This window comes from Pteronotus mesoamericanus, unplaced genomic scaffold (genome assembly GCF_021234165.1).
Source record: "Pteronotus mesoamericanus isolate MK-2021 breed Mesoamerican mustached bat unplaced genomic scaffold, CSHL_Meso_final contig_20, whole genome shotgun sequence".
In the NCBI taxonomy this organism is placed as follows: Eukaryota; Metazoa; Chordata; class Mammalia; order Chiroptera; family Mormoopidae; genus Pteronotus; species Pteronotus mesoamericanus.
The window spans coordinates 25,840,519-25,865,708 of NW_026555085.1; the positions used below are offsets into that span (position 1 = coordinate 25,840,519).

The 25,190-nt window shown below is 34.5% G+C and overlaps 1 protein-coding gene across 1 annotated transcript in view; it reads right to left on the reverse strand.

Moving 5' to 3' along the window:
- KHDRBS2 (KH RNA binding domain containing, signal transduction associated 2) overlaps positions 1-25,190 on the reverse strand; it is a 542,738-nt gene that overhangs the window by 39,497 nt on the left and 478,051 nt on the right. The window contains exon 7 of the mRNA XM_054569540.1: positions 11-93. Coding sequence (XP_054425515.1) covers positions 11-93 — 83 coding nt within the window. The remainder of the gene's footprint in view (positions 1-10; positions 94-25,190) is intronic.

The window sequence follows — 25,190 nt, forward strand, 5'->3', positions numbered from 1 at the left end:
AATGCCTTACCTTTGCGTTTGGGTGGCATAGCTGTTGTCATATGTCTCATAGGTCTGGTCGTCATAGTCACCACCGAAGCCATCATCATACCCCTGAGGCAGAAGGTGGTAGAAAGACTTATTAGCAATCAATTTGACTAATTGTGATCTGTTTTTTCTTAATGAGATTTTATATTGATTTTAGTTTTTATGTTTGGTTAGTTGTACTGCATCAGGTTTTACTAGATTAACAATTTCCACATAGCTTTGAATAATATTTTATGGATTGGATATTAATGCTTAATAATTAAACAGCATATCGTTGAAGTAGCAATACCTACTCTAGGATTTATTTAGAATTTTGATTGATACTAATGTAGACAATTTAAGAAATTCAAAATAAATTTTTCTACTTAAAATATTATGGGTAAATAAAAACATTTGTGATAACCTAATGGTAGTGCTAGCATTGTTACAACCCCTTCAGGAGTTTTTTTCTTACATTAATAGCGATCACAGTTTAGATTAAAACTATAAAATTTAGGACCCTTAAATTGTAGTCAACTTTCTGTAAAATCAATGTAGTCATTATTGCTTAAAAAAGAAAAGAGAGAAAGGAAGGAAGGAAGGGGGAAGGAAGGAAGGAGGAAAGAAGGAAGAGAAAGAAGCATAATATTGTTTATTTTGTTGAGCATTCTGCGGTTTTTAAATATCATTAAAAATAATGTTGTGTGGTGAGTTTGATTATCTGACTAAATTAATGCTAACAAAGCTAATGTGGATTTTTCATTGCAGAAAGTTATGAATCACTTTGTGAGTCATTTAGTTTTATTTCCCCTTGCAGTCATTAGCTTTACTCTCAAGTCTAGCCATTCATCTCGATTACTCCATATTGTTGGAAAAAAATGTTTAGTTTTTCTGCCCCTGGACCTTTGCTGGTGTGTTTCTTTCCCTGAAATGGACTTCTATATGCCCCACAAATTCATAACTTCATTTAAGTCTGGAGGCTTATAAATCTCTTTATTTTGTTCAGAAACGTAAACAAAAATGTGTAGAAGTTTCCATATTAATCTTGAATAAAACTTTTGAGCTCATTTAATCAGAGGACTTATATTTTTCATCAAATTAAGAATGTTTTTGAAGTATTATCTCTTCTCCATCTGGCTTACCCTTTACATAGTGCTGTTATTTACATATGAGTTTTTCTGAGTCTGACTTTGATTTCTTCAATTTTTCATTCATGATTTCCATCTCATATTTTTCCTTTGCGGTAAGGAACAGTTTCCATCTGTGTAAATGCTATTACGGATTTAAAGACCCTTTTGTACAATACAAGCTTCAGGAAGTTTTTTCCTGCTCCTCCCAAGCATATGGCAAGTCTCTACCCTCTGAGTTCTAATAGCCTGTGTTCTTTTTTTCTCACTGGTATTTAAAATGTACAAACATACACTGCATTTTTCTATAATTTTCTCTCTTTTTAGAATTTAAGCTCCTGAAAAGCAAGGACTACATACTTGTGGTGCTTAGCTTAGTTTATTCCAGAGAGTATTTTCTCAGTAAATATATATTAGATTTTTAAAGTAGCACAAAGAAAACTATTCTCATCCAGTGTAGGTATGGATTGACTCTCATAAATCACCACTAAAATAGAAATATTTCATATGATGATTATATAGTAGTGTCCTATAAAGCCTAGCTTTACCACTTTGACTGTAGGAGATTGTTATGTTTTCCTTCCTTACTTACATTTTTATTTATAGTCTTACACAGAAAATCCATAGAGTAGTTAGAAGTCCCTGAAATATTCATTTATGTTGGCAAGTAAAATGAAAGGGAAACCTCAGATAGGTATGTCAGAACTTTATTCATTTGTCAGTGATGTTAACAACTTTGCTTTGAATTGGACAATGGTTTTCACATAATAGAAAAATATTTTCTCAATTTTGTGTTCTATTCACAATGTAAAGATTATAGACATAACATACTTTTAAATTGACATTATTAACATTTTTCCATAGTGTTCTTGAGTCTGTATAATCATTACAACAAAAGGTTAAGTCCTGGCTCTTAGAATTTCCAATATCTTTTGTGTAAATACTCTTAAAATGGCTAATTTCAAGCTATCAACATGATATTGTTAAAAATAGATTTGGAAAAAGATAAATAGTAGACTATCATTTGCATATCATTCTGTTTAGAGCATAAATTGTAATAAATAGATAATAATTAGTTTTTAAAAGTAAACCTATCTTTGCCTTCAATATAATTAATTCAATTTTTAGTTTAAGTAATTTAATTTTTAATAACATCTGTGTTTAACCACCAATTCACAAAATTCTTCAGAATATTACATGGGATCTTGAGAGCCAGCACAATCAGCTCAGCACGTCCCTGCTCTTGGCTCACTAGAGGGGACTGACAGAGGCATAAAAAATTGAAATACAAATGGAAAGTGTTTCAATAGAGTATGTAATTGGTGCTATGGGAACATCAGAAGGGATCTCTAAATCTGTCTGAGGGTTTTCAGGAGAATTTCTCAGGGAAGGCCTTACTTGAGATGGTTATGTGTACATAAATATATATTTTCTAAGTGGGCAGTATGAGAGCATTCCAATTTTTAAGAACATCAGGTGTGAATGCATTGCAACATGAAAGAAAGCACTGTGTTTGGTGGCTTGCTTGTCACTGGATCAAACAAAAGCTCAGAATTCCTATATGGTAGGCAGTTGGGCTAAAGAAATAGGTAGGAGTCAGGTCTTAGGTGCTTCCCTCTAACATGGTAAGGAGTTTATACGTATCCTGCAGGCAAAGAAGACATGAGAATGTTTCAAGCAGTGGGATGACAACATTCAGATCTGCATTTTGCAAATTCCATCTGACTCTAAAAATTTCCAAGTATTTTGGGGCTAGGCTCCATTGTTTACCTCTACTTTCTTGAATATGTTAATTATAGTCACAAAAGAACTCCAACATCTGAATCACCTGTGTCTTTATTTTTTCTTATGGTTTCTGTTGATTTTATATTGGTTTTAACATGCCTTGTAATTTTTCATTGAACTTGTGACATTGTGCATGGAAACCTGTGAAGGGTTTTGTCTGATGGTATTTTCTTCCATTAGGAGTAAGTGCTCCCCTGGCAGGCAGTCCTTGAATAGAATTATAGCAGATGATGATGCCATGGAGAGATGGTTTTAGGCAATCGGATAGAAGGAGCTTGAAGCTCAGTCTGGGCGAGAGCTACAGCTATAGAAGTCGTCAACACAGAGCCGACCACTGAAATAACAACCATTGTTCAGAGTGTTTACCGAGGAGAGAAGCTTAGGCGACACCATGCTCAACATGAACACAATACTATAAGCCTCTCTCCCCTTCTTTAATTGGTCTTTATATCACTTGGAAATGAAGACACAATCATCAGCTGCAATAAATATTATGTTTTCTATAGGAAGATCTCACTACAAAAAGAAAATCAGTCAAATTTATTTAAAAAAAAAAAGACATTACCACTTGAAAGGCCTGTTATAAAATCCCCACGTAAATGCATTTTCTTAACATTGAGCTGTGAAAAGTCTCTGGCTATACCAGTGTGCCCTCTAACCACAGACATCAAATCAAAAAATTCTGACAAAAAAATGAGGACATATTGATAAATAAGCTATGTACTAAACTTTCTCTAGATAAGGAATTTTTATAATTAACATTTATTTGTGAACTTTTTGAAGATTATTGTAACTCTGAAAAGAGAATCATCACAAAATGGTTTAGAACACCTCTCACCTGTTATCTGAAAAATACATTTCTAAAATATCATGTTATCGACAGTTTGGCTAATAATTATAAATATTATTATTTTAAAAACTTTTGCCATATGAAATTGCCATTTATATATATATATATTCAAACTATATTTAAACCTAATACTGATATTAGAAACTATGAAACTGACATGTTTTTGTCAGCTAAAGAGAAAGCAAAAATATCTTGGGATGATAGTAAGTTATGGTGGCTTCCAAAAGAAAAATCTTTTGAAAATTTAAGTGATATAAAATGCCATCCTGATTCTGTTTTATATCCACAGTTTCTTAGAAGACTTTTAAATTTAACAGGTCTAAGTGACAGACTTAGCATTTGGTCATTATTCTCATTTTGGATTTTTATTTTCTGTAAAAAGTCAGTGGGCATTAAAATAAAAGGAAATAGTGTGGAATTTTCTAATACAATCAAGAGAAAAAGAAAATAAAGTCAGGCATGCAATCAAGAACTATAAAATATTCCATAATTAAGTAATTTAATTATGAGGGTCAAGATCATAAATTTGTCACCAGACACTAAAATACTAGGCACAGAAGCAATTTGCAAATGCTGCCCTTTAATGTCATTGAATATAATTAACAGGTCAGATAAGAACTTGACATTTAACTTTCTTTATGAAGTGTTAATTCTCATAAACATATGTTCCCTTCTTAATGAGTTAAACCACAAAATGTATAGCATAGCCATTTCATATATATAATCTCTTGATATTACAAGAGCACTTTATTGTAATCATTAAAATTTTAAGACATATCATGAAATATTATTTAAAAAACTAAATACAGAATGCTAATGTTTTAGTAGTCAGTGTTTCCTTAGGATATAAATGACCAATGCTTATGACAATTAAGCATTGTGACATTTATCTGCTTGTGAGTTATTTATTCTTTCTTGTATTTCTTTAAAGTTTCATTTGATGTGAATATCTTCCTACATTTTCATGTTTTCAGCTTGATATTGTATAGATGAGCTTTTCATAAAATAGAATTTCTTCTCTCTTTTGCACTGAAACAATGGCTGGTTTGAACAACGTGCCAGTAGGTGCCTCCCAATGTGTAGCTTTTGTTGCTGATGCAATAGGTCAGCTCACTCACTCACTGTGAGAAGCCATTATCTGTTCAAAACCATCCTATAGCATGAGGGTCCAGCCAGTCAGTGGAAAATCACTGCACCTCACAGTTTAGCTCTGCAATAGGGCAACATTTCCATTGTCTGTGTTTTCTATGGAAATCAATGAATAAATCCCTAGTAAGAAGAGAGGTCTCTATTCCATCTTCATCTCCTAGGTAGCTCGTAGCTATTAAACAATTTTCTCATATAAATATATATTCAATGTGAAGGCGGAAATTGTATATTCTATTTTTGGAAATTAAAATCTCCCAAGGAACTCCAAGACCGTCTCTGATAACCATGCATATGCATATTCTATACTTCAAAATTAATATTGGGAGAGGCTAGCTCTAACTTTTTTTTTAATTCAGTAAGTAGCAGCTTTTGTTATTAGGACACAAAATTGTAAAGAAGCTTATTGTTCAGATAAATGCCTTAACTGCTAGGCTGTGCTGGAGCCTGCTTTAATGGTAGAGCTTGAGAAGCTGATAGTGTTCCTTAAATTCTATCCTTGAAATGTTCTTTTTTAGGTGAATTAGTATTTATGATGCAAAGACAGAACAACTCCGTATAGGACCGTATTCCAAGATGCCATTTCCACATGAGGATTCCTGGTTGCAGCAAGATGATATGCGAATGCTAGAGGTGAGAATGTACAGGTCTGGCAAATCTTAACTCTGTGGACCCTGATCTCCCCATTTGTGGGTGGTCATTTTCTGGGCCCTGGAATTTGTTCTGGAAGGCTCTAGTCTGCTGGGTTTCCTGGGGGCTGAGAGTCCCTGGGGGTTGCTCCAGGCTCTTAGATTTCAGGGCCTCCTGTTTCAGGCCACCAGTAAGGTGCTCCATTTTTTCTAATCTTCAAATGTGACATAGAGCATGTGAAACTCTTAGAGGTCTTTTAAAAGGCTTCTGGCTAACCTTAACTTTTAAAGCAGCCTGGGACAATCAAATAACAAACTTCAGCATGTTCATATGGGAGTTCTGTACATTTAAAGATAAAATTAATCATATCTCATTCAACTGAACATTTGGATTCATGTACAATAAACATGTATTGGGAGGCCACAAAGTGATAATATGTGAAGTGCTTACACACACAGTATTTCATTAAAAACCTAAATCAACCCTGTAAGGAATGTTCTATATCTTTACATCCATTTCATAGATTTGGAGATAGGCCACAGCCTGTGGCTTGGCCAGAATTCAAACCCAGTCTCTGCAACTGTCTATCTAGTGCTTAATCTCTAGTTGTTTTACAAAGATTTAATATCGTTAATGGCAAAATATAATTCTCATGATTATTTTAAAATCATTTGAGTATATATATTTTTCATAATAAAAATACAGTTTGAGGTTTTAGCTGTTAAAACAGATATGGGGAAATAATTTAAAATATTTTGGGTTAATATTTTTTATTACATATTTCTTAAAATCAATGCTCTTTTTTAACTATCAAGAACTCTGCAGGGCCTGAGCTTCTAATGTACTTATAAGTTAACTAGCTTGTTACTGTTCCATGGGTGCTGGCTGAAAACATGAGACACCCGGGTCAAAAACAAAGGACTTACTACTCAGCAAAGTAAAAGCCACAGTTTCATATCGGTTTGTTCTAGTTCCCTACGTGTCCCACATCCCACAGGTGCAGTGCAGGTGGGGACAAGTTGGTATGTCTGCAGCATTACAGGGGAGGAAGTGTGAGTTTAGGGAATCTTAAATGGAAGCAAATCTATTCTTAGTCTGGGGAAGATGTTTACATTGCTTCCTTGTTTAGTGAACACCTGAATGCTGGGCCAGCAGATGTGCCTTTAATTTTATCTTTTCAGAAAAACGTAATGTGCTTTTCTCCTTTCTTATTCGGCATTGCTTCTATACTATTTTACCCAAGGGTTGTGCCAGCCAGCAACCATTTTCTATTAGGACCAATAAACATTATCAATTGTGGTATTCTATCTCCTAAAACATAGACAAATAATTTTAGTGAGGTTCCTTTGTTCCTGCAGAATATTCACATTTTCTACCATAATGATTTCAAATCTGCTTTCCTTTATTGGAAAAAATGACTATAAATTAATTTCCAAAGTGTTACAAGTTTCAAAGTAGATTCACCGAACTATATTTTTGGTGATCCATTTATTCAATGTAGTTTAAGTTTGCAAATTCTTGATTGTAAACATTGTATTAACTTTCTATTAAAACAACTTTATAACAAGGTAATGTATATCATAAACTCTAGATTAATAAAAATAATAAAATATGATAGGTGGAGAGCATAGAAAAAGCAGTAGCTACTTGTAGAATGTTATTAGATCTCCTGTAATCTTTTAGTGATTTCCCCTAGTATGCCATAAAAGTTTTCTAACTTTATGTTTTTTAAAGAGATTCGTTTGTCAGTAGGGTTTCCCCACCCGCATTTTTGTATATGCCTTTTAGCACTTTAGAAATCAGACAGCAATACCTTCACTCTAGTTAATAAACAGAACTATGACTAATGAAACTAGAAGTTTACAGTAATGTTCTAATGAGTGCTAGTATGTTAATGATCCACTTTAAATGTTAATGCTTTATGTACTTCACATTGTAGGCCACATTACTGCTTCATGATAGATCTCAAAGCAAGTGTTTTAATAACAGTGGTGTTAAGTCTCCAAGGTTTTCTAACATACTGAACAGGAAAAAGATAGAAAATTAATAAATTCTGTCATAACTAAGAACAGGATCAAGTCTGAGAAGACAACTCATGTTTTTACTCATGAATACCAAAAGATTCAAGATGACTAGAGGTGCATCGTCTTATCATAATATATTTCTAGTCATAGGGTAAGCCTTACGAGGGGAGAGGTTATACTGTAAAGGTCTGTTTCACCTCCAATAATCTACATAGTACCTTGAGGTTGCTGTTGCGTGTTTTATATTTATACTACTATTTTAGTCTATAGGAAACCAAAGCCTGAAAGTTGTTACCGCTATCACAGCTGATCTGATTCAAATGATCTAACTCAGCCTGGTAGGGGATAAATTAGAAAGAAAACAAAACAGAATCCAAAAACTCAACATCTTGTAAGGGCTCTTGCCACACTTTTTTGGTAATATGATTTGGGTTATTGAAACAGCAATTTTATAGCTATAAAACAAGAGTAGTATGGAATGATGCATCTATTTAATATTTTTTCAATATTTCTTCCCCAAGAGTATTTGAGTTCTGATCTTTAGTAACATTTTTCAGTTAGAAAGCAATTTAAGAACCTATCATTTACATTTACAAATGAAGCAAGTTTGACATTTTGTTTTACACAACTATTACTTTCTAATAAATTATGCATCAGGTAAATGAGTCTTAAAATTAAATAATAATTTCATATAAACCAGTGAGGTAATTTTAATTTTTATGGTGATTTTTTTCTGCTATATAGTGCAATATATCACAAAAATCCCTTTATTATCCTAAGAGAAAGAAAGTCATTCCTAAACTTTTTGTGATTCCTATAATTAGAAGTATAGAAAGATATGAAAATATCTTTTCATTATCTTCAACCTTTGGTACTTACAAGTGAAAAACATAAATTGTCTTCCCAAACTTGATCTGTTCTTAGTCATGATAGCATTACCAATTTTATCTTGCTAGAACGTTTTCTGTTTCAAACAGTGCTTATTTTCACAGAGAAAATGTGAAATCCAACTTGTTATTAAAAATATTTATTTTGACATTGTTTGAATAAGAGGGGTCTCACTGCTGAATTAAGTTTAGGTCTGATCTTTAACATCTTTCTTTTTTTAAATTAAAATATATTATATATTTTTTCCATTACCATTTAGTCCCCTTATAACCTCCACCCCCAGCAATCACCACTGTTGTCCATGTACATGAGTCCCTTTTCCATTTTGCTCAATCCCTCCACCACATAACCTGCCTCCCACCCAACAGTCATCCTGCTCTCCATCTATAAGTCTGTTCCCATTTTCCTTGTTAGATTAATTTGTTCATTAGATTTGACATATGAGTGAAATTACATGGTATTTGTCTTTCTCTGACTGACTTATTTCACTTAACATAATGTCTTCCAGGTCCATCTGTGCTGTTGCAAAGAGTAAAATTTTCTTCTTTTTTACAGCCCAATAGTATTCCATTGAGTAAATGTCCCGTAGTTGTTTTACCCACTAATCTACTGATGGACACTTGGGCTCCTTCCATATTGTAAATAAAGCTGCAATGAACATTGGCATGCTTATATTCTTTCAAATTAGTGTTTTGGTTTCCTTCAGATAAAGTCCCAGAAGTGGGATTGCTGAGTTGAAAGGCAGATCCATTTTTAATTTTCTGGGGTATCTCCATATTGCTTTCCACAATGGCTGCACCAATCTGCATTCCCACCAAGAGTGCAAAAGGGTTCCTGTTTCTCCTCTTCCTCACCCCAACTCGTCGTTTGTTGATTTGTTGATGATAGCCATTCTGACAGGTGTGAGATGATATTTCATTGTGGTTTTCATTTGGATTTCTCTGATGATTAGTGACATTGAGCATCTTTTCATATATTGGCCATCTGAATGTCCTCTTTGGAAAGTGTCTATTTAGGTCCTTTGCCCATCTTTTATTGGGTTGTTCTTTATAAATTCTGGATATTAACCCTTTATCAGATGTATCAGCAAATAAGTTCTCCCATTCTGTGGGTAGTCTTTTTATTTAGTTGATGATTTCCTTTTCTGTGCAAAAACTTTTCAGTTTGATGTAGTCCTGTTTATTTATTTTTCTTTTGTTTCCCTTGCCTGGGCAGATATATCCAATAAAATATTGCTATGAGCAATGTCTGAGATTTTGCTGCCTATAGTTTCTTCTAGGACACTTATGGTTTCAGGTCTAACATTTAAATCATTGATCCATTTTGAATTCATTCTTGTGTGTGGTGTAAGAAGATGGTCTAGCTTCATTTTTTTGAATGTTATCTGTCCAATTTTTCCAATATCATTTATTAAATAAAATGTCTTTAGCCCATTGCATTTGCTTCCTTTCTCTGACAAATATTAATTACCTATAAAGGTGTGGGTTTATTTCTGGGCTTTTTATTCTGTTCAATTGATGTATGTATCTGTTTTTATGTCAGTACCATGCTGTTTTGATTACTATGGGCTGATAGCATAGTTTGATATTAGGTAGCATGATTCTTCCAACTTTGTCCTTTCTCAGGATCGCTGTTGCTATGTCAGTCCTTTTATGGCTTCATATAAATTTTTGAAATAGTTTTGCTACTTCTGTGAAATATGTCTTTGAAATCTTCATAGGAACTGCATTGAATCTTTAGATTGCTTTGGGTGGTATGGAAGTTTTAATGATACTAATTCTTCCTATCCATGAACATGGTATGTTCTTCCACTTATTTGTATCTTCTTCAAATTCTTTCTTCAGTATCCTATAATTTTCCAAGTACAGGTCTTTTACATCCTTGGTTAGGCTTATTCCTAGGTATTCTATTCTTTTTGATGCAATTTTGAATAGAATTTTTTTTTTAATTTCCTTTTCTGTTTGTTTTTGGCATATAAAAATGCAACTGATTTCCAGATATTAATTTTGTATCCTGCTACTTGCTGAGTTCATTTATCAGTTCTGTTAGTTTCTTGGTGGAATCTTTGGGGTTCTCTATGTCCAGTATCATGCCATATACAAATAAGACAGTTTTACTGCTACCTTTCCAATTTGGATGCCTTTATTTGTTCTTTTTGACTGATTGCTATGGCTAGGACTTCCAGTACTATGGTGAATAAGAGAGGTGAAAGAAGACATCTCTGTTTTGTTCCCAATTTTAAAAGGAATGCCTGTAGTTTTTGCCCATTGAGTATGTTGCTGGCAATGGATTTGTCATATATGACCTTTATTATATTTAGGTATGTTCCCTTTATTCCTAGTTTGCTGAGAGTTTTGATCAAGCAAATGGGTGCTGGATTTTATCAAAAGCTTTTTTTTTTTGCATCTATTGACATGATTATGTGGTTTTTATCCTTCATTTTGCTTACATGGTGAATCACATTTATTGATTTGCAAATGTTGTACCAATCTTGCACTCCCAGAATAAATCCCACTTGATTATGATGTATGATATTTTTGATGAATTGCTGTTTTTGGTTTAATAATATTTTGTTGAGGATTTTAGCATCTATATTCATTGGCTATATTGGCCTACAATTTTCTTTCTTTGTAGTATCTATCTGGTTTTGGAATTAAGATAATGCTAGCCTTAAAATGAGTTTGGGAGTCTTCCCTCTTCTTGAATTTTATGAAACAGTTTTAGAAGGAGAGGTGATAGTTCTCAGAATGTTTGGTAAAATTCACCTTTGAAGCCATACTATGTAGGGCTTTTGTTTCTTGGAAGATTTTGATTACTGCTTCAATTTCACTGGGTGCAAGAAGTCTATTCCAATTCTCTTATTTTTCCTGATTTAGTTTTGGAATATTGTATGTTTCAGAAATTTATCCATTTTGTCAAGGCTGTCCAGTTGGTTGGCATAGAATTGTTCATAATATTTTCTTTAATCCTTTGTATTTCTTTGATGTTGTTACTTTTACTCTTTCATTTCTGATTTTCTGAATTTGAGTCCTTTTTTTTTTTTTCTTGATGAGTCTGGTTAAAGACTTGTCAATGTTGTTTATCTTTTCAAAGAACCAGCTCCTAGATTTACTGATCTTTCGTATCATATTTTTAGATTCATTTTTTTTTTATTTCTGCTCTGATCTCTTTTATTTCCCTCCTCCTACTCACCTTGGGCTTTATTTGTTCTTTTCAAATATTTTTAAGTGTAAAATGAGATTGTTTATTTGAGCTTTTTCTTGTTGTTGTTGTTTTTTTTTGATATAGGCCTGTAATGCTGTGAATTTTTCTCTTAGGATTGCTTTCCCAGTGTCCCACAGATTTTGGGTTTTTGTGTCCTTATTTTCATTTGTTTCAAGGTATCTTTTGATTTATTCCTTAATCTTGTTGTTGACCCATTCTTTGTTTAATAACATGTTATTTAGTTTCCATATCTTTGTGTTTTTCTGTGTTCTTGTGATTGATTTCTAGTTTCATAGCATTGTGGTCAGAGAAGATGCTTGATATGATTGCAATCATCTTAAATTTTTTGAAACCTGTTTTTTGTCCTAATGTGTTATATCTTTGAAAACATTCTATGTGCAATTGAAAAGTATGTATATTCTGCTTCTTTGGGGTGAAATGCTCTGGAGATATCAACTAAATCCATATGATCTAATGTATCAGTTAAGGCTGCCATCTGCTTGTTGATTTTCTGCTGGAAGACCTATCCATTGAAGTCAATGGGGTGTTAAAATCCCTGACTGTGACTGAATTTCTGTTGATCCATCCCTTTATATCTATCAAGATTTGCTTTACATATTTAGGTGCTCCATGTTGGGTAAATAATGTTTATTAGGGCTATATCCTCTTGTTGGGTTTTTCCCTTTATCATTATGTAGTGTCCTTTTTTGTCTCTTACTATAACCTTGTTTTTAAAGTCTATTGTTGGATATAAGTATTGCTCTCCTAGCTTTTTTTCCTTTCCATTTGCAGGAAATATCTTTTTCCATCCCTTTACTTTTAGTCTGTGTGTATCTGTCTGAGATGTGTCTCTTGGAGGTGGAATATATGTGGGTCTTGTTTTCTTATTCACTCAGATGCCCTATGTGTTTTGTTTGGAGCATTTAAGCTATTTACATTTAAAGTGATTATTGATAGATATATATACTAAGTGCCATTTTATTGTAAGACTATTTTCTTCATTTATTTTCCTTCTCTTTTTCTTCTTGTTCTTCTTAAAGCAAACCCTTTAACATTTGTTGCAGCACTGGTTTGGTGTTCACAAGTTCCTTAAGCCTTTTCTTGTCTAGGTACCTCCTTATTTCTCCTTTGATTTTAAATGATAGGCTTGCTGGGTAATGTAGCCTTGGTTGTATGTCATTGCTTTTCATCACCTTGAATATTTCATACCACTCCCTGCTGGCCTGAAATGTTTCTGCTGAGAAATCAGATAGAAGTCTAATTGGTGCTCTCCTGTATGTAACTACCTGCTCTTGTCTTGTGGCTTTTAGGATTCTCTCTTTGTAATAAAGCCTTGTAATTTTAATTATGATGTATCTCAGTTTAGGCCTTTTTGGGTCCCACTTGATGGCACTCTCTGACCTTTCTGGGGTGTGTGTGGGTGTGTGTGTGTGTGTGTGTGTGTGTGTGTGTTTAACCTCACCTCCTTAGGAAAGTTTTTGGTCATTATTTCTTCAAATAGGTTCTTGAACCCTTCCTAGCTCTCTTCTGACATTCCCATGATGTGAATGTACTATGTTGTCCAGAATGTTTCTTAAGCACTACTCATTTTTTAAAATCTTTTTCTTTTTGCTGCTCTGCTTGTTTTTTCTTTTTCCTACCTTGTCTTATAACTCACTGATTCTTTCCTCTGTTTCATATAACCTATTGTTTCTTCCTTCCAGTGTATTATTTATTTCATATATTGCATTCTTTATTTCTGATAGGTCCTTTTTTATGGTTACTGTGTCTTTTATCATACTGTCAAGTATCCTTACAATCATTGCCCTGAACTCTCTAACTGATAAATTGCTTGCCTCCATTTCATCTACTTCTTCTTCTGTAGAATTCTCTCATTCATTCATTTTGAGTCTGTTTCTTTGTCTTCCTATTTTGGCTGATTGTTTGTATTTGTTTGTGTGTATTAGGTAGATATTCAAAGACTCTGGTTCAGTCTTATGTCTGACACTGCTTGTGACTGGCTCTGGTCAACCTGTCTGAAGCTATTTGCAATACACAGCATGTGGCCTCCTGTACTGCACCTGTTTGGTTGCAGAAAGAACTAGGCTGCTCACCAAAGCCTACTTTTATTATCCTTTGGCCCTGTTAGGGTCAGCTGAAATCTCATAGAGCTTCCAGCATTCAGCCTACTTGTTAAACTAATCAATGATATAGCCTCATGCTGTAATCAACAGCCTGGCTTAAGCTCCACAGAGTGGGGCAGAGAAACTCCTGCAGTCAGGGCTATTGCTTCCCCTCAGGCTGATGCCATTCAGAGAGGAGTACTCTGCCTAAGAAAGATGGCTACTGCAATATGGGGGATGACACAGAACAGCGATCCTGGTGGCTGTTCCTTCAGTTCTCTCCCCCGAGCCACCAACCCCAGACTCTCCTCAATTGTCTTTAATCCACTATGCTCTATTTTTGCTGGAGCCCAGGGTAAGTGGCTACAAATGAAATTTTGTGTGTTGGCCCTTTAAAAGGCTCTCTGAGCCTTCAACCATCTTTCTCTGGCAGACAGAAACCCTTTGCTTTTCACAGCTAGATGTTATGTGGGTTCAATTTTGGCTCTGGTGATGTAGGCTGCTGAGCCAAGCTTGTGGTTTAGACCCCACACTTCTCAGGGGGTACTCCCCTGTTGCTTGGAATATCCTTCAGGAACTTCAGTTGTTGCCTATGGCAGCCCAGCTAACCCTTTCATACTGCCTCTGCACTTCCTACCAGTCTCGTTGTGGTGAAGTGGTTTCTTCTGTCTGTCCATGGTCATAAGGCTTCTCTCCAATTAGTGCTCAGTTGGTTATTCAGAATGCGTTTTCCCCACTGTAGTTGTGATTCCAGATTGGTGCTGTGAGGTTAGTGTAGCTTCTACTTACTCCTCTGCCATTTTAAATCTCCTTTTAATTTTCTTCTTTTTAAACTACTCTTTCCTTTTGTTTGGTCATAGATTACATTTTTTTTTTTTAAAGACACTTAGGATCTCCTTGGGGTGGTGATTCAGGGCCACCTGGGAAATCAGTAGTCATGTAGGCAGACTGTCAGAGCAAGCAGAGTCCTTCCATCTTTACTGTCACCAGACCAGCTATATTTAGTATTGCATTTCTACTTTAAAAAAAAAATCAGTCTAAAATGTTTCCAATATATTGGCGTGGAACATTCTGTTTTAGTAAATAATTTTATGTGTTCTATTATAACTACTAAATGTTGCTGTTTGGGCTAAAACTATCAATTTGCCATACAGAAACTCAAATTTCTATCAAAGGATGTTTCAAATTGCTATGTTATTCTATTAACTATTCATTTTCTTTGTGGTGACTCATTTCTTTCAAAATTTAATAATGTGTCAGCTAATATGTTAAAGTTATTTTCGTATCTCATACATGGAGACCTCATTTAGACTAGTGCAGCACTGTCCAATACAATTTTCTGTGATGATGGAAATCCTTTGCTCTATGCTCTTCTGTATGGTAGTCACTAGTTGGATGTAGTTGTTGAGCATGTGAATGTGGCTAGTGGACTGAGAAACTGAAATTCTAATTTTATTTAATTAATTTTAAATTTAAGTGTTCATACGTGGCTACTGGCTACCATGTAGGATGGTAAAGTACAAGGGAATAGATATATGAAATGTTCAGCTAACCTGTAATTGTTTAATATCTGTTTTCTTTTCCAGTTCAAACTTAACCATAGAGGGACAAAAGACAAAAGACTTAGATTTTTATAAATGAAGGATTTTGATAGCAAAAAGAAATTTTTCTTTTGAATCTGCCATTCACCCCCCTTCATCTTTTCCTGTCTCATTGTAGAAATTACCTTTGATTTTTCTTTTTGTGATTTTGAGTGATTTTACTTTCCAATAAAAGGGGTGGACTTGGAGCTTTATGGGCATTTTGTATACTTACTTCTTTGCGAGTATTCAAAAATAAAATTACAAAACCATTAATGAGTTAGTAATCTTTGATAGTTTTGAGAAAACTTCAGCATACAAACATCTAAACAATAGGAAAAAGCAATGAACATAGGGAAAATGAAAACACTTTTTGATTCTGTACTTATCCCTTATATTATCATTTTAAAGCATCCAAAGAGAGAAAAAATAGATCCATATGATTGAATCTTTGATGATTTAAAGACTGCTATTTTAAAGCAGAGTCTTATGTTGTCAGCTCTATTATATTTCTTATTATTTCTTTATAAACTAGTAGACTGACCTCTGGATTTTTCTTTAAGGAGGCTTTCAGCACTCATGGAGTTGATAATAAAGAGTTTTTTCAAGACTATACAAGATTATTGTGTCAAATGTCAAAAGAGTTAGAAGGCACCAGAAACATTTCATCTGTGATATTATCTATTTTTAAAAATAACAACAATAAAGCAACAAAATTCTTGCACAAGAACCTTATATATTGGAAGAAGAAAACAGGAATTGAGAAGAGCATCACTAAATGTGAAAGGTCATTTTTTTTTAAGTCTGTGATATGTTTAAATATGAGACTAATGAAAAAATACTTTTTTTCCAGTGACAAATGGTAACAGAAATGAAATGATGGTGGTGAGGCTTGGACAAGGATTGATATACAGAACAACAAGGGGAACAAGTCAAGTGAGTCTATAGGGTTCAGGCTCTTTCTGCCTGGATTTCTGTAAACTTTCATGATTAAGACTCTTCTCGTCATGCAACATATAGTGAGCTTTGTCTTCTTTAACTTCCACCATTTGTCTTTTCTATGTTCTTGGCCCTATGTGCAAGTTATGCCTATAAACTCACTAATCCACCAGGGTACCAGTGGGGCTTGGCTCACCATCTTTACTCCAGTTCTTTGGAAAGCAATCAAGTGCTTCCAGGCAAACCCACCTTTGGATATTATGCATTTGCATCTCTTTTCTAAGCTTTTAACCTTTCTTTTTTTCCCTGTGACATATTTTCTTATTTACCAAAGAGTAACTGCCTCTCTGCATTTATGACTAAAAGAAGAAGAAACAACTAGGAGGCACTAAATCATCACAGGGATAGTCAAATTTGACAAATGTTTCAGTCCTTTCCAAGGCTGAATTCCTGTGTTTCTGATTTTATCTTGAGTAGCCTTACATATAAATGGTGTTACAATGTGTTGGTATTAAGAACAAGGTACAAGATGATGATAATTATAATGTATTTTAATTATTAACAATACAACCAAATATGTAAGATATAAAATTTTATATTGCAATATGTCATAGTAATATAGTAAAAATTTTTGAGTGACATATTCTGAGACTTGTGCTGAACACTTCTATAGATTACTCCATATATTGCTAGGAGACTGCTGCTTCTATCTTCCTCATTTTACAACTGAGTCCCTGGTATGATTTCTAAGGTAAAATCATAACTCTCTAAAGGACCAGTTGCTCAACTTCTGAAGTTCTTGAGTAATGGTGCTTTTTTCATTATATTTTTTCAAAATTTATACTCAGTTTTCTAACTGCTGCAACTACTAATAGTTTCTGTATTTTAATTGCTGCATAAGGGATAACACCTGGGCATCTTTAACCATCTGAGTTCCAGGGAACTGGGAATGGTCAGTCATCTGTCAGTGGGCTCTATCCATGACAGAAACTGTAAGAATTAGATATGAAAAAATTCTCTCAAAGAGTCTTACACAGCAGGATATATTCTATTGTAGGATCCCAAACTTTACAATATAACACATAGAAGGGAAAGATGCTCAGAGAAAAGGAGACATGGCCATCAGCCTAGTGTAAGGAGACTGAACTGTCCATTACACTTTTGTTAAATAAACATAACACCTAAGTGCTGAGTGCTGATGGATTTCACCTGGAAAAGCAGAAAGAAGCTGCTAATTCAATTGCAGGGATTAACCAAATTGGCCCCCTCTGATGGAGGGGACTGTTGGCACAAAGTAGCATGAAGAAGTACATTAATTTGCTTGGGATGCCCTAGCAAAATACCACAGACAGGGTGGATTAAACAACAGAAATTAATTTTCTCATAGTCCTGGAGGCTGGCAATCCACGATCAAGGTGTCAGTAGTTTGCTTCTTCTGAAGTTTCTCTCCTTGGCATTTACGTGGCTTCCTCCTCACTGTGTCCTCATTTGGTCTTTCCTCTGCATGTGGGCATTCTAGGTGTCTCTCTGTGTCTTAATCTCTTCTTCCTGTCAACCCCATTTTAACTTAACTACCTGTTTAAAAGCCATATTTCCAGATATAGTCACATTTTAAGGTACTGGGTGTTAGGGCTTCAACATATGAATTTGGGGGTAGGGGCACAAGCCAGGCTATAACAGGAAGTGAGGCACCAGAAAGCACAGGAAAGGGTGGGACAGCTTGAGGCATCAGAGGTCTAGGGATGGGTTGGGCCAAGTCTAGTCAGATTGCCGTGGGCCAGAGAGTCCTATTCAACATTTTGGATGACACTTAGATTGTTCTACAAGGTAATGATTATTTTTCTCATTTTACAGGTGAAAAGAGTAGGATCCATAGAGCTTTACTTGTTTAAGATCTGAGAGATAAGTAAATAGCAGGCAGGATTTGACCTAGCTTTACTTTATTTTAGGTCTTAGCCTTTCTCCATGAAGTCATGCAGCTAAATATGCTTTTCTATAAACTCAAGTATCCCCTGTAACTATAATACAAAAAGGTGCGTTACTCAATTGCATTATTTCTAAACTTAAATATAATTATCTTTCTCTAATTTAATTTTGAGTATAGCCTTTAACAAGCTGAAAACACAATCATTTCCTTTGACAAATATATTCTGAGCACCTGCAAAGTGTCAGGCATTATTCTAAGTGATTGGGATACATGAGTAAATAAAGCAGAAGTTCACAAATTGAGTTGATAGTCTATTGGTGGCTTAAAGTGGAGACAGAGAATAAACATAAATTATCAAGTTGAATATATGTTATGTTATACGGAGATAGATATGGGAAAAAACAGAGCCAAGTTTTCAGGGGAGGGCAGTGGGTGTGCAAAATTTAAAAAGGTAGTCAGGGTAGGCGTCCCTGAGAGGCTAAAACTTGTAACACTGTTTGAATGAGAAGATGTGATCTGAAAAATAATAATGTTAATAGTAATTTGAAAAGACTTGCAGAATTCCAGTAGAACCAAGCCCTTAGCTAACTTTCATTTGATGTTTTATTCATGACCATGTGAGTGTCAGAAAACCATTTAAAACTCCATTGGCCTTAGTAGTTCATGGAATGAAAGGAAAGGCAGCTTTAGGAATGCATTAAACACAACATTCTTGTCATTCCACAATCTCCTCCCCTCATCTTTCTATCTCTTTTACTCTTTTAACTACTCATCTCTTTGGACTCTCAGATATCTCCACTTGGCAGGGAACAGAGCCACCAACTGCTCCATAGTCTTTCTTTATTCAGTGGACAAGCAACGAGAGAAGAATGTTTTTCTCTTAGCTTCAGTTTTTAAACTTCCGAAGAAGAGCTATAATCAGCTTAGGAAACAGGCCTTTCTTTGTACCTTTCATTATGGTTGAGAGGCGAATCTTCTTTCTGAGCACTTTTCAGGAAGGAGAGGGTGATATTTTTGGACAGGTAAAAGTAACTGTTCTGGAGAATAGAGATACATCTCTTTATTTAAGTAGAAAAAATTGTAACTCCTGGTCAGCACTGCTAAGTTAGTCATTAATGGTTATCTAAAACAAATTGTGGATTTTTTGCTCCACAATTTGTAGTATTGGGATTTTTATTTTCCTCCCCAGAGCTATATGGAAAAAGAAGTAATTATGGAGATGAGAGGGAGGATGGGGACATGGCAGACCTACAGAAAAGGCCTCAACTCTGCTTCCCACCTCTACACTTAATGTATGTTGTAAAATAATAGACTGATAATGGCTCCCAAAGACACATCCATGGATTAATGCAAGTGGTCTGTAAATGGTAGGTTGCTTTTTTGAAAACATATTTGTGCAGATGTAATTAAATTAATATTCCTGAGATGAGGAGACCATTCTTGATTGTCAGGATAGCCTCTGAACACTGTCACAGTGTCCTTAATAGAGAGAGGCTGGGGAGAACACACACACTCACATAGGAGAAGATGGAGGCAGACACTGGGGTAAAGCAGTCACAAGACAAGGAACAGTAACAGCTACTAGAAGCTGGAGAACCAAGGAAAGCTCTGAGCCTCTAGAGGGAATGCAGCCCTGCCACCCCTTGATTTTGGACTTCTGGCCTCTAGAACTGAAGAGAGTAACATTCTATTGTTTCCACCGAATTTGTGGTAACTTGTTATTAACAGCCACAGGTAACTAATACAGATATGGAGGAGTAAAAAGGTGGAAATTTAACTGGAATTCTCAGCAAGCTGAGAAGCTAGAAGCTATCTACATTAAAACAAAACACACAATTCAGGTATTCTGGTGGGGGCTGCAGAAAATAAAGTGATGGCTTATCCTGATATTCATAACTGGGGCAAACTAATGGTGCATGTTTGAGAGTTCACCAATCCTCATTCCTATATGATCTGTAGACTTAATGTTCTAACTCAGCAGGTGAGCTTATTATCACCTCCCGGAACTTCTGTTTTCTCTAAACTGAGATACGAGTTTGAGAGTCAGGTATTATAGACTGGACTATATTTTGAGCCATACAAGGGCAGGACTTTACAAACTCATAAAAGTTATTGTCTATGAAGTATAGACAATACCTCATGCTTTTTTTGCATCAGCCGTACCACTTGATGCAACACCTTACACAGGCTTATGCTCCAGGGATTTTTTTTTTAACAAATATTTGTAATTAATTATTGGAAGGAAATGCAGTATTTTTCTTCTTAAGGTTTGTAGAAGCTACTTAAGGAATGTGGAATGGGTGTAAGCCAAGAAACAGTAGAAGCAAAAGTTATGAGTGCAAAGAGTAATCAGTAACAAATATACATAAATTTAAAGAAATGGTTCTTAAATTGTAACTAATAAGGCCAGTGTAAGGTGTTACTTGGTCAAAAAAGAGAGGAGAGTCAATACATGGAAACTTTTCAATGTTGATTTTCCTCCAGAAATTTTCATTAAAATTTGATGGCAATACAAAATTTATAATAAAATCTAGTATATCAGTATCTGTTTGCACTCAAGTGATAGGTATTTCTGTATTTTACATCTTATAAATTAATCTTTCATGGAATTGTGCAAAGGTTACTTTCAGGCACTCTGAAAAGTTTGACATGTATAGGTATATGTTATCCTATGTGTAAGATATTAATTTTATGTTTAAGGGTGTGTAGAATAGAACACCAATGGGGTTAACTATAGAGTGATTTTTAAAGAAATGCTTGAGAAATTAGATATCAAAATAAATTATTTAATAAATCTCTTAACATGTGCTTGGGCCCCATCTCAAGATTCCAACTTAATTGATCTGTACTGATTATTGAGTACTGGTAAATTCTTGAAGTTCTCCAGATTATAGTAATCAATAGCCAGGTTTGGGAACTATTGCATTGGAAATTTATTTAGCCTTAAGCTATGGAAGAAGTTATAAATAAGGCTAAACAAAAACCAGCCTATAGAAAAGCAAAGCCTGTAAGAAAAATGAACTGCCATGAAACCTAGAAAGCTCTTGAGGTCATCAAGTTGAATACATGCATACAAATCTGTAGATTCTTTTGAAAAACTTACTGTAATACTCAAGCGCATGGGAGACAGACACAATGAAGACTTACTGAGCCAGTAGGAGGAGTTAGGGACCCTCCCCAATGATAGGATTTGGAAACTGTGCTTATATTTTACTTTTAAGTTGCTTAAGCAACATCTTCTGGTTAATGTATAGCTCTCAGGAAAAATATACTGGTAACATTGATGTATAATATTATTATAGTCTTCGATTTAACAGTATCACTATGGACTAGCATATTACAGTGGCTTTGGGCAAGGAAATTTTATGCAATGGTCATTTTCTACACCAGGTACATAATCTTGAGAAATATAATAGATTTATGGATATATTAATTGAATTATGGGCTAATTTTTCATTCATTATTTTCAGAACATTTATGTCAAGTACATTATGACTCTTGTATGTTTCAAAGTTGATATATGCCTAGCCCTGATCCCATTAATTAGCAAATAATTTAGATATGAAAATAAAGAGCAATGGATTTTATTGAAATAGGAGACTGTAAAGGATAATAGTTATTAAATAATTATTTTTCCTCCCTTTCACTCCTAGATCTTGCTATTTGACTTTTAACAGCTTTATTCAACTCTGATTAAAACAGTAAACCTCACAAACATTTTTAACTGTACAGTTTAACACAGGTGTGCACTGAAACAGGCGCCAGTGAAACTACCACCACTATGAAGGTGATGAACTTACGCATTATCCCCATTTCCTAGTGCCATTTCGTAATTCCTCTCCTTTGTCTCTCTCCACCTCAGCCTGTCCCCAGGAAACCACTGCTCTGTCTTTTTTGTTAATATGAATTAGTTTTCATTTTCTAGAATTTTATATAAATGGAATCATAGTGCATGTACTCTTTTTCATTTACTTTCTTTCATTTGATATAATTAATTTGAAATTCACCCATGCTTTGGCTTTCATCAAAGTTCATACTTTTTTCTTGCTGTGTAGTAGTCTATGGGGTGTTTGTTTATCCATTAATCCACTCCATGTGCACTTGAGAAGAATGTGGGCATTATGCTGTTGTTGGTCACAGTGTTCTGTAACATCAATTAGGTTGAGTTGACAGTGTTGTTCAAGTCTTTTATATCTTTTCTGTTTACCTTTTCTATTAAGGATTGAAGAAGTATTGAAACTCTCAGTATAATTGTTGGTTCATCCATTTCTCATTGCAATTCAATCAGTTTTTGCTTAAAGCATTTGAAGCTCTTTTATTAGGGGACTAAATATTTAGGACTGTAATATTTTGTGATGTTATGTTATTGCTAACTTGCCCCTTTATCATAATAAAATTATCTTCTTTATCCATATTAATATGCTTTGCTCTAAAAATTACTTCAATATTAATATAGCTGCTCCAACTTTTTTATAGTTTTTTTTAGATATTATCATTAAGTTCACTTGTTTAAAGCATACAATTTAGTTTTTATTTTATAATGAATCATGCAACTATGACCATAATCTAATTTTTAGATCATCATTCTTCCCACCCCCCAAAAAACTTATGCACATTAGCAGTCACTCTTTATTTACCCTTAGTCCTGAAAATCCCTCACTTAATCTAAGTAACAACTTATTTAATTTTTATTTCTATTAAAATTGACTCTTTCAGATATTTTATAGTACTGGGACCATGTATAATGTAGTCTTTTGTAACTGGCTACTTTCACCTACCATAGTGTTTTTGGATATCATGCATGTTGTAGCATATGTCAGTATTTCGTTTCTTTTTACTGAAAAATATTTTTAAAACATTTTAATTGTATTTTTTCCATTACCATTTATTCCCCTTATATCCTCCTCCCCAACACAATCACCACATTGTTTTGCATGGGTATACTGTACCACATCTTGTTTAATCATTTATCATATGATGAGTATTTGGGTTAATTCTACTTAGTTGTTATGAATAATGCTGCAGTAAGTATCAGTGTACACTTGGCTTCTTGAAATTGTCCCACAGTTCACTAGTCCTCTCTTTTTTTCTCTGTGCTTCACTGTACATAGTTTTTATTATTTACTAGTCTTAAAGTTCACTAATCCTTTCTTCATGTCTTATCTGTTATTAATCCTATCCAGTTTTTTCATCTTATATCTTGTAATTTTCATATCTAGAAGACTGATTTGTGTCTTTTTTATATCTTTGATGTGTCTACATAACATTTAAAAAAACTAGAATATAGTTATAACAACTGTTTTAGTGTCTTTGTTTACTAATTTGAACATCTGTGTTAATCCTGGGTAAGTTTTGACTGATTCTCCTCTTTATATGTGTGATTGTTTTTCTACTTCTTTTCATGCCTTGTATTTTTTATTAAATAATATGCATTGTGCAATTTGCCTTTATAGCTGTGGTATTTTTTTTCATATAAATATGCGCAGGAGTGTCCAACCTGCGGCCTGCAGGCCACATACAGCCCAGGATGGCTGTGAATGCAGCCCAACAGAAAATTATAAATTTACATAAAACATTATGAGATTTTTTTTTGTGATTGTGTGTTGCAATGTGTTTAATGTATAGCCCAAGACAACTGTTTTTCCTCCAGTGTGGTGCAGAGACACCAAAAGTTTGGGCATTCTTGCTAGAGCTTTGTTCTGGAATAATCTTTATTTTTTATGAAATAGTTTAATTCTATGAAAACCAATTTTTCTTTTCAGTCTTGCTTCTAATGCTTGTTAGGTGGGACCAGGGCAGGGCTCACCTTTGGGTTCATTATTTCCTACTACTAAGGAAGACCTTTGTATGTAGTCCACTTACTACCCCAATATTAATTAGTGATGTTTTCCAATGTGAAAATTAGGAGCAGATACTATTCCTAGTCCTGGGTGATTTCTGGGCTCTGTTACTGCTAACCCTTTTGGGTGGCAATGTTTTCCCACACTTAGATATTTTCACACCCAAGGGCTAATCAGTATCTTGCAGATTCTAAAATTCACTCTCTGTGCATCTCTCTCCTGTACGGTACTCTTACAGTCGCTAACTGCCTTGGCCTCCCTGGGCTCTCGGCTCTGGCCTCTCAATGAAAGGAGTTTGCTTTGCTCCCCAGGGTCCTTCCTCACTATATTGCCATGTAGGATCTCTCTCAAGGCTGTCAGCCGGGGCAATTGCAGGGCTCATTTCATTTGTTTACTGCCTCTCAGACCTCATTGTTCTTTACAGCCAATAGCCAGTGTCATGAAGCTATTATTTCAAATGTTTTGTTTTTTTAATGAAAGAGGAAATTTAGTTTATGTTTACTCCATTTGGCCAGAAGCACTTGCTGTCTGTAAGTACAGACTTGCACTTCTGTCCTCCACTAGATCATGAGGTTTTGACAGATTCTTTGTGGATTTTCATCTTAATATTTGCCCACATCGTCAGAACAGTGTTTTATATGAAGAATTTGGTGAATGTTTGCTGATTTTGAACAGTTCATCAAACTCCAAGTTGGAATTTGTTGAATGTTGTACATTTTACTTTCCATAAATTACAAACACGGAAAATTAGCCGGCCCCATCCCCTTGCTGCATTTTATAAACTTTGTCAAATGTGGCCTCGAAAGGTTAATATCTTTTCCAAAACTAGTTAGACTGCAACATAAAATGCAGTCCTGTGGTATGACTTTAAGTAAATTATTTAATCAGCCTTTGTTGGATGGTTAATACCCATCTAGAAAATGGGTATGATTAGACTGGCTCTCAAAAAACAATCATTGTATAGCTAAAATGAAAGCTCAGTGTGTGTGTAGTAGATAATGTTTCCTCAGCAGCTATCTAAAATATTAATGAAAATGATGATTTTACATATAGATACTTTGACATTAAAAAGACTTTCATCCTTTCCAAGAATTCAGTGGAAAAAGCATAGGAGAATGGTCACTATGTCTTTGTTCAAAAGA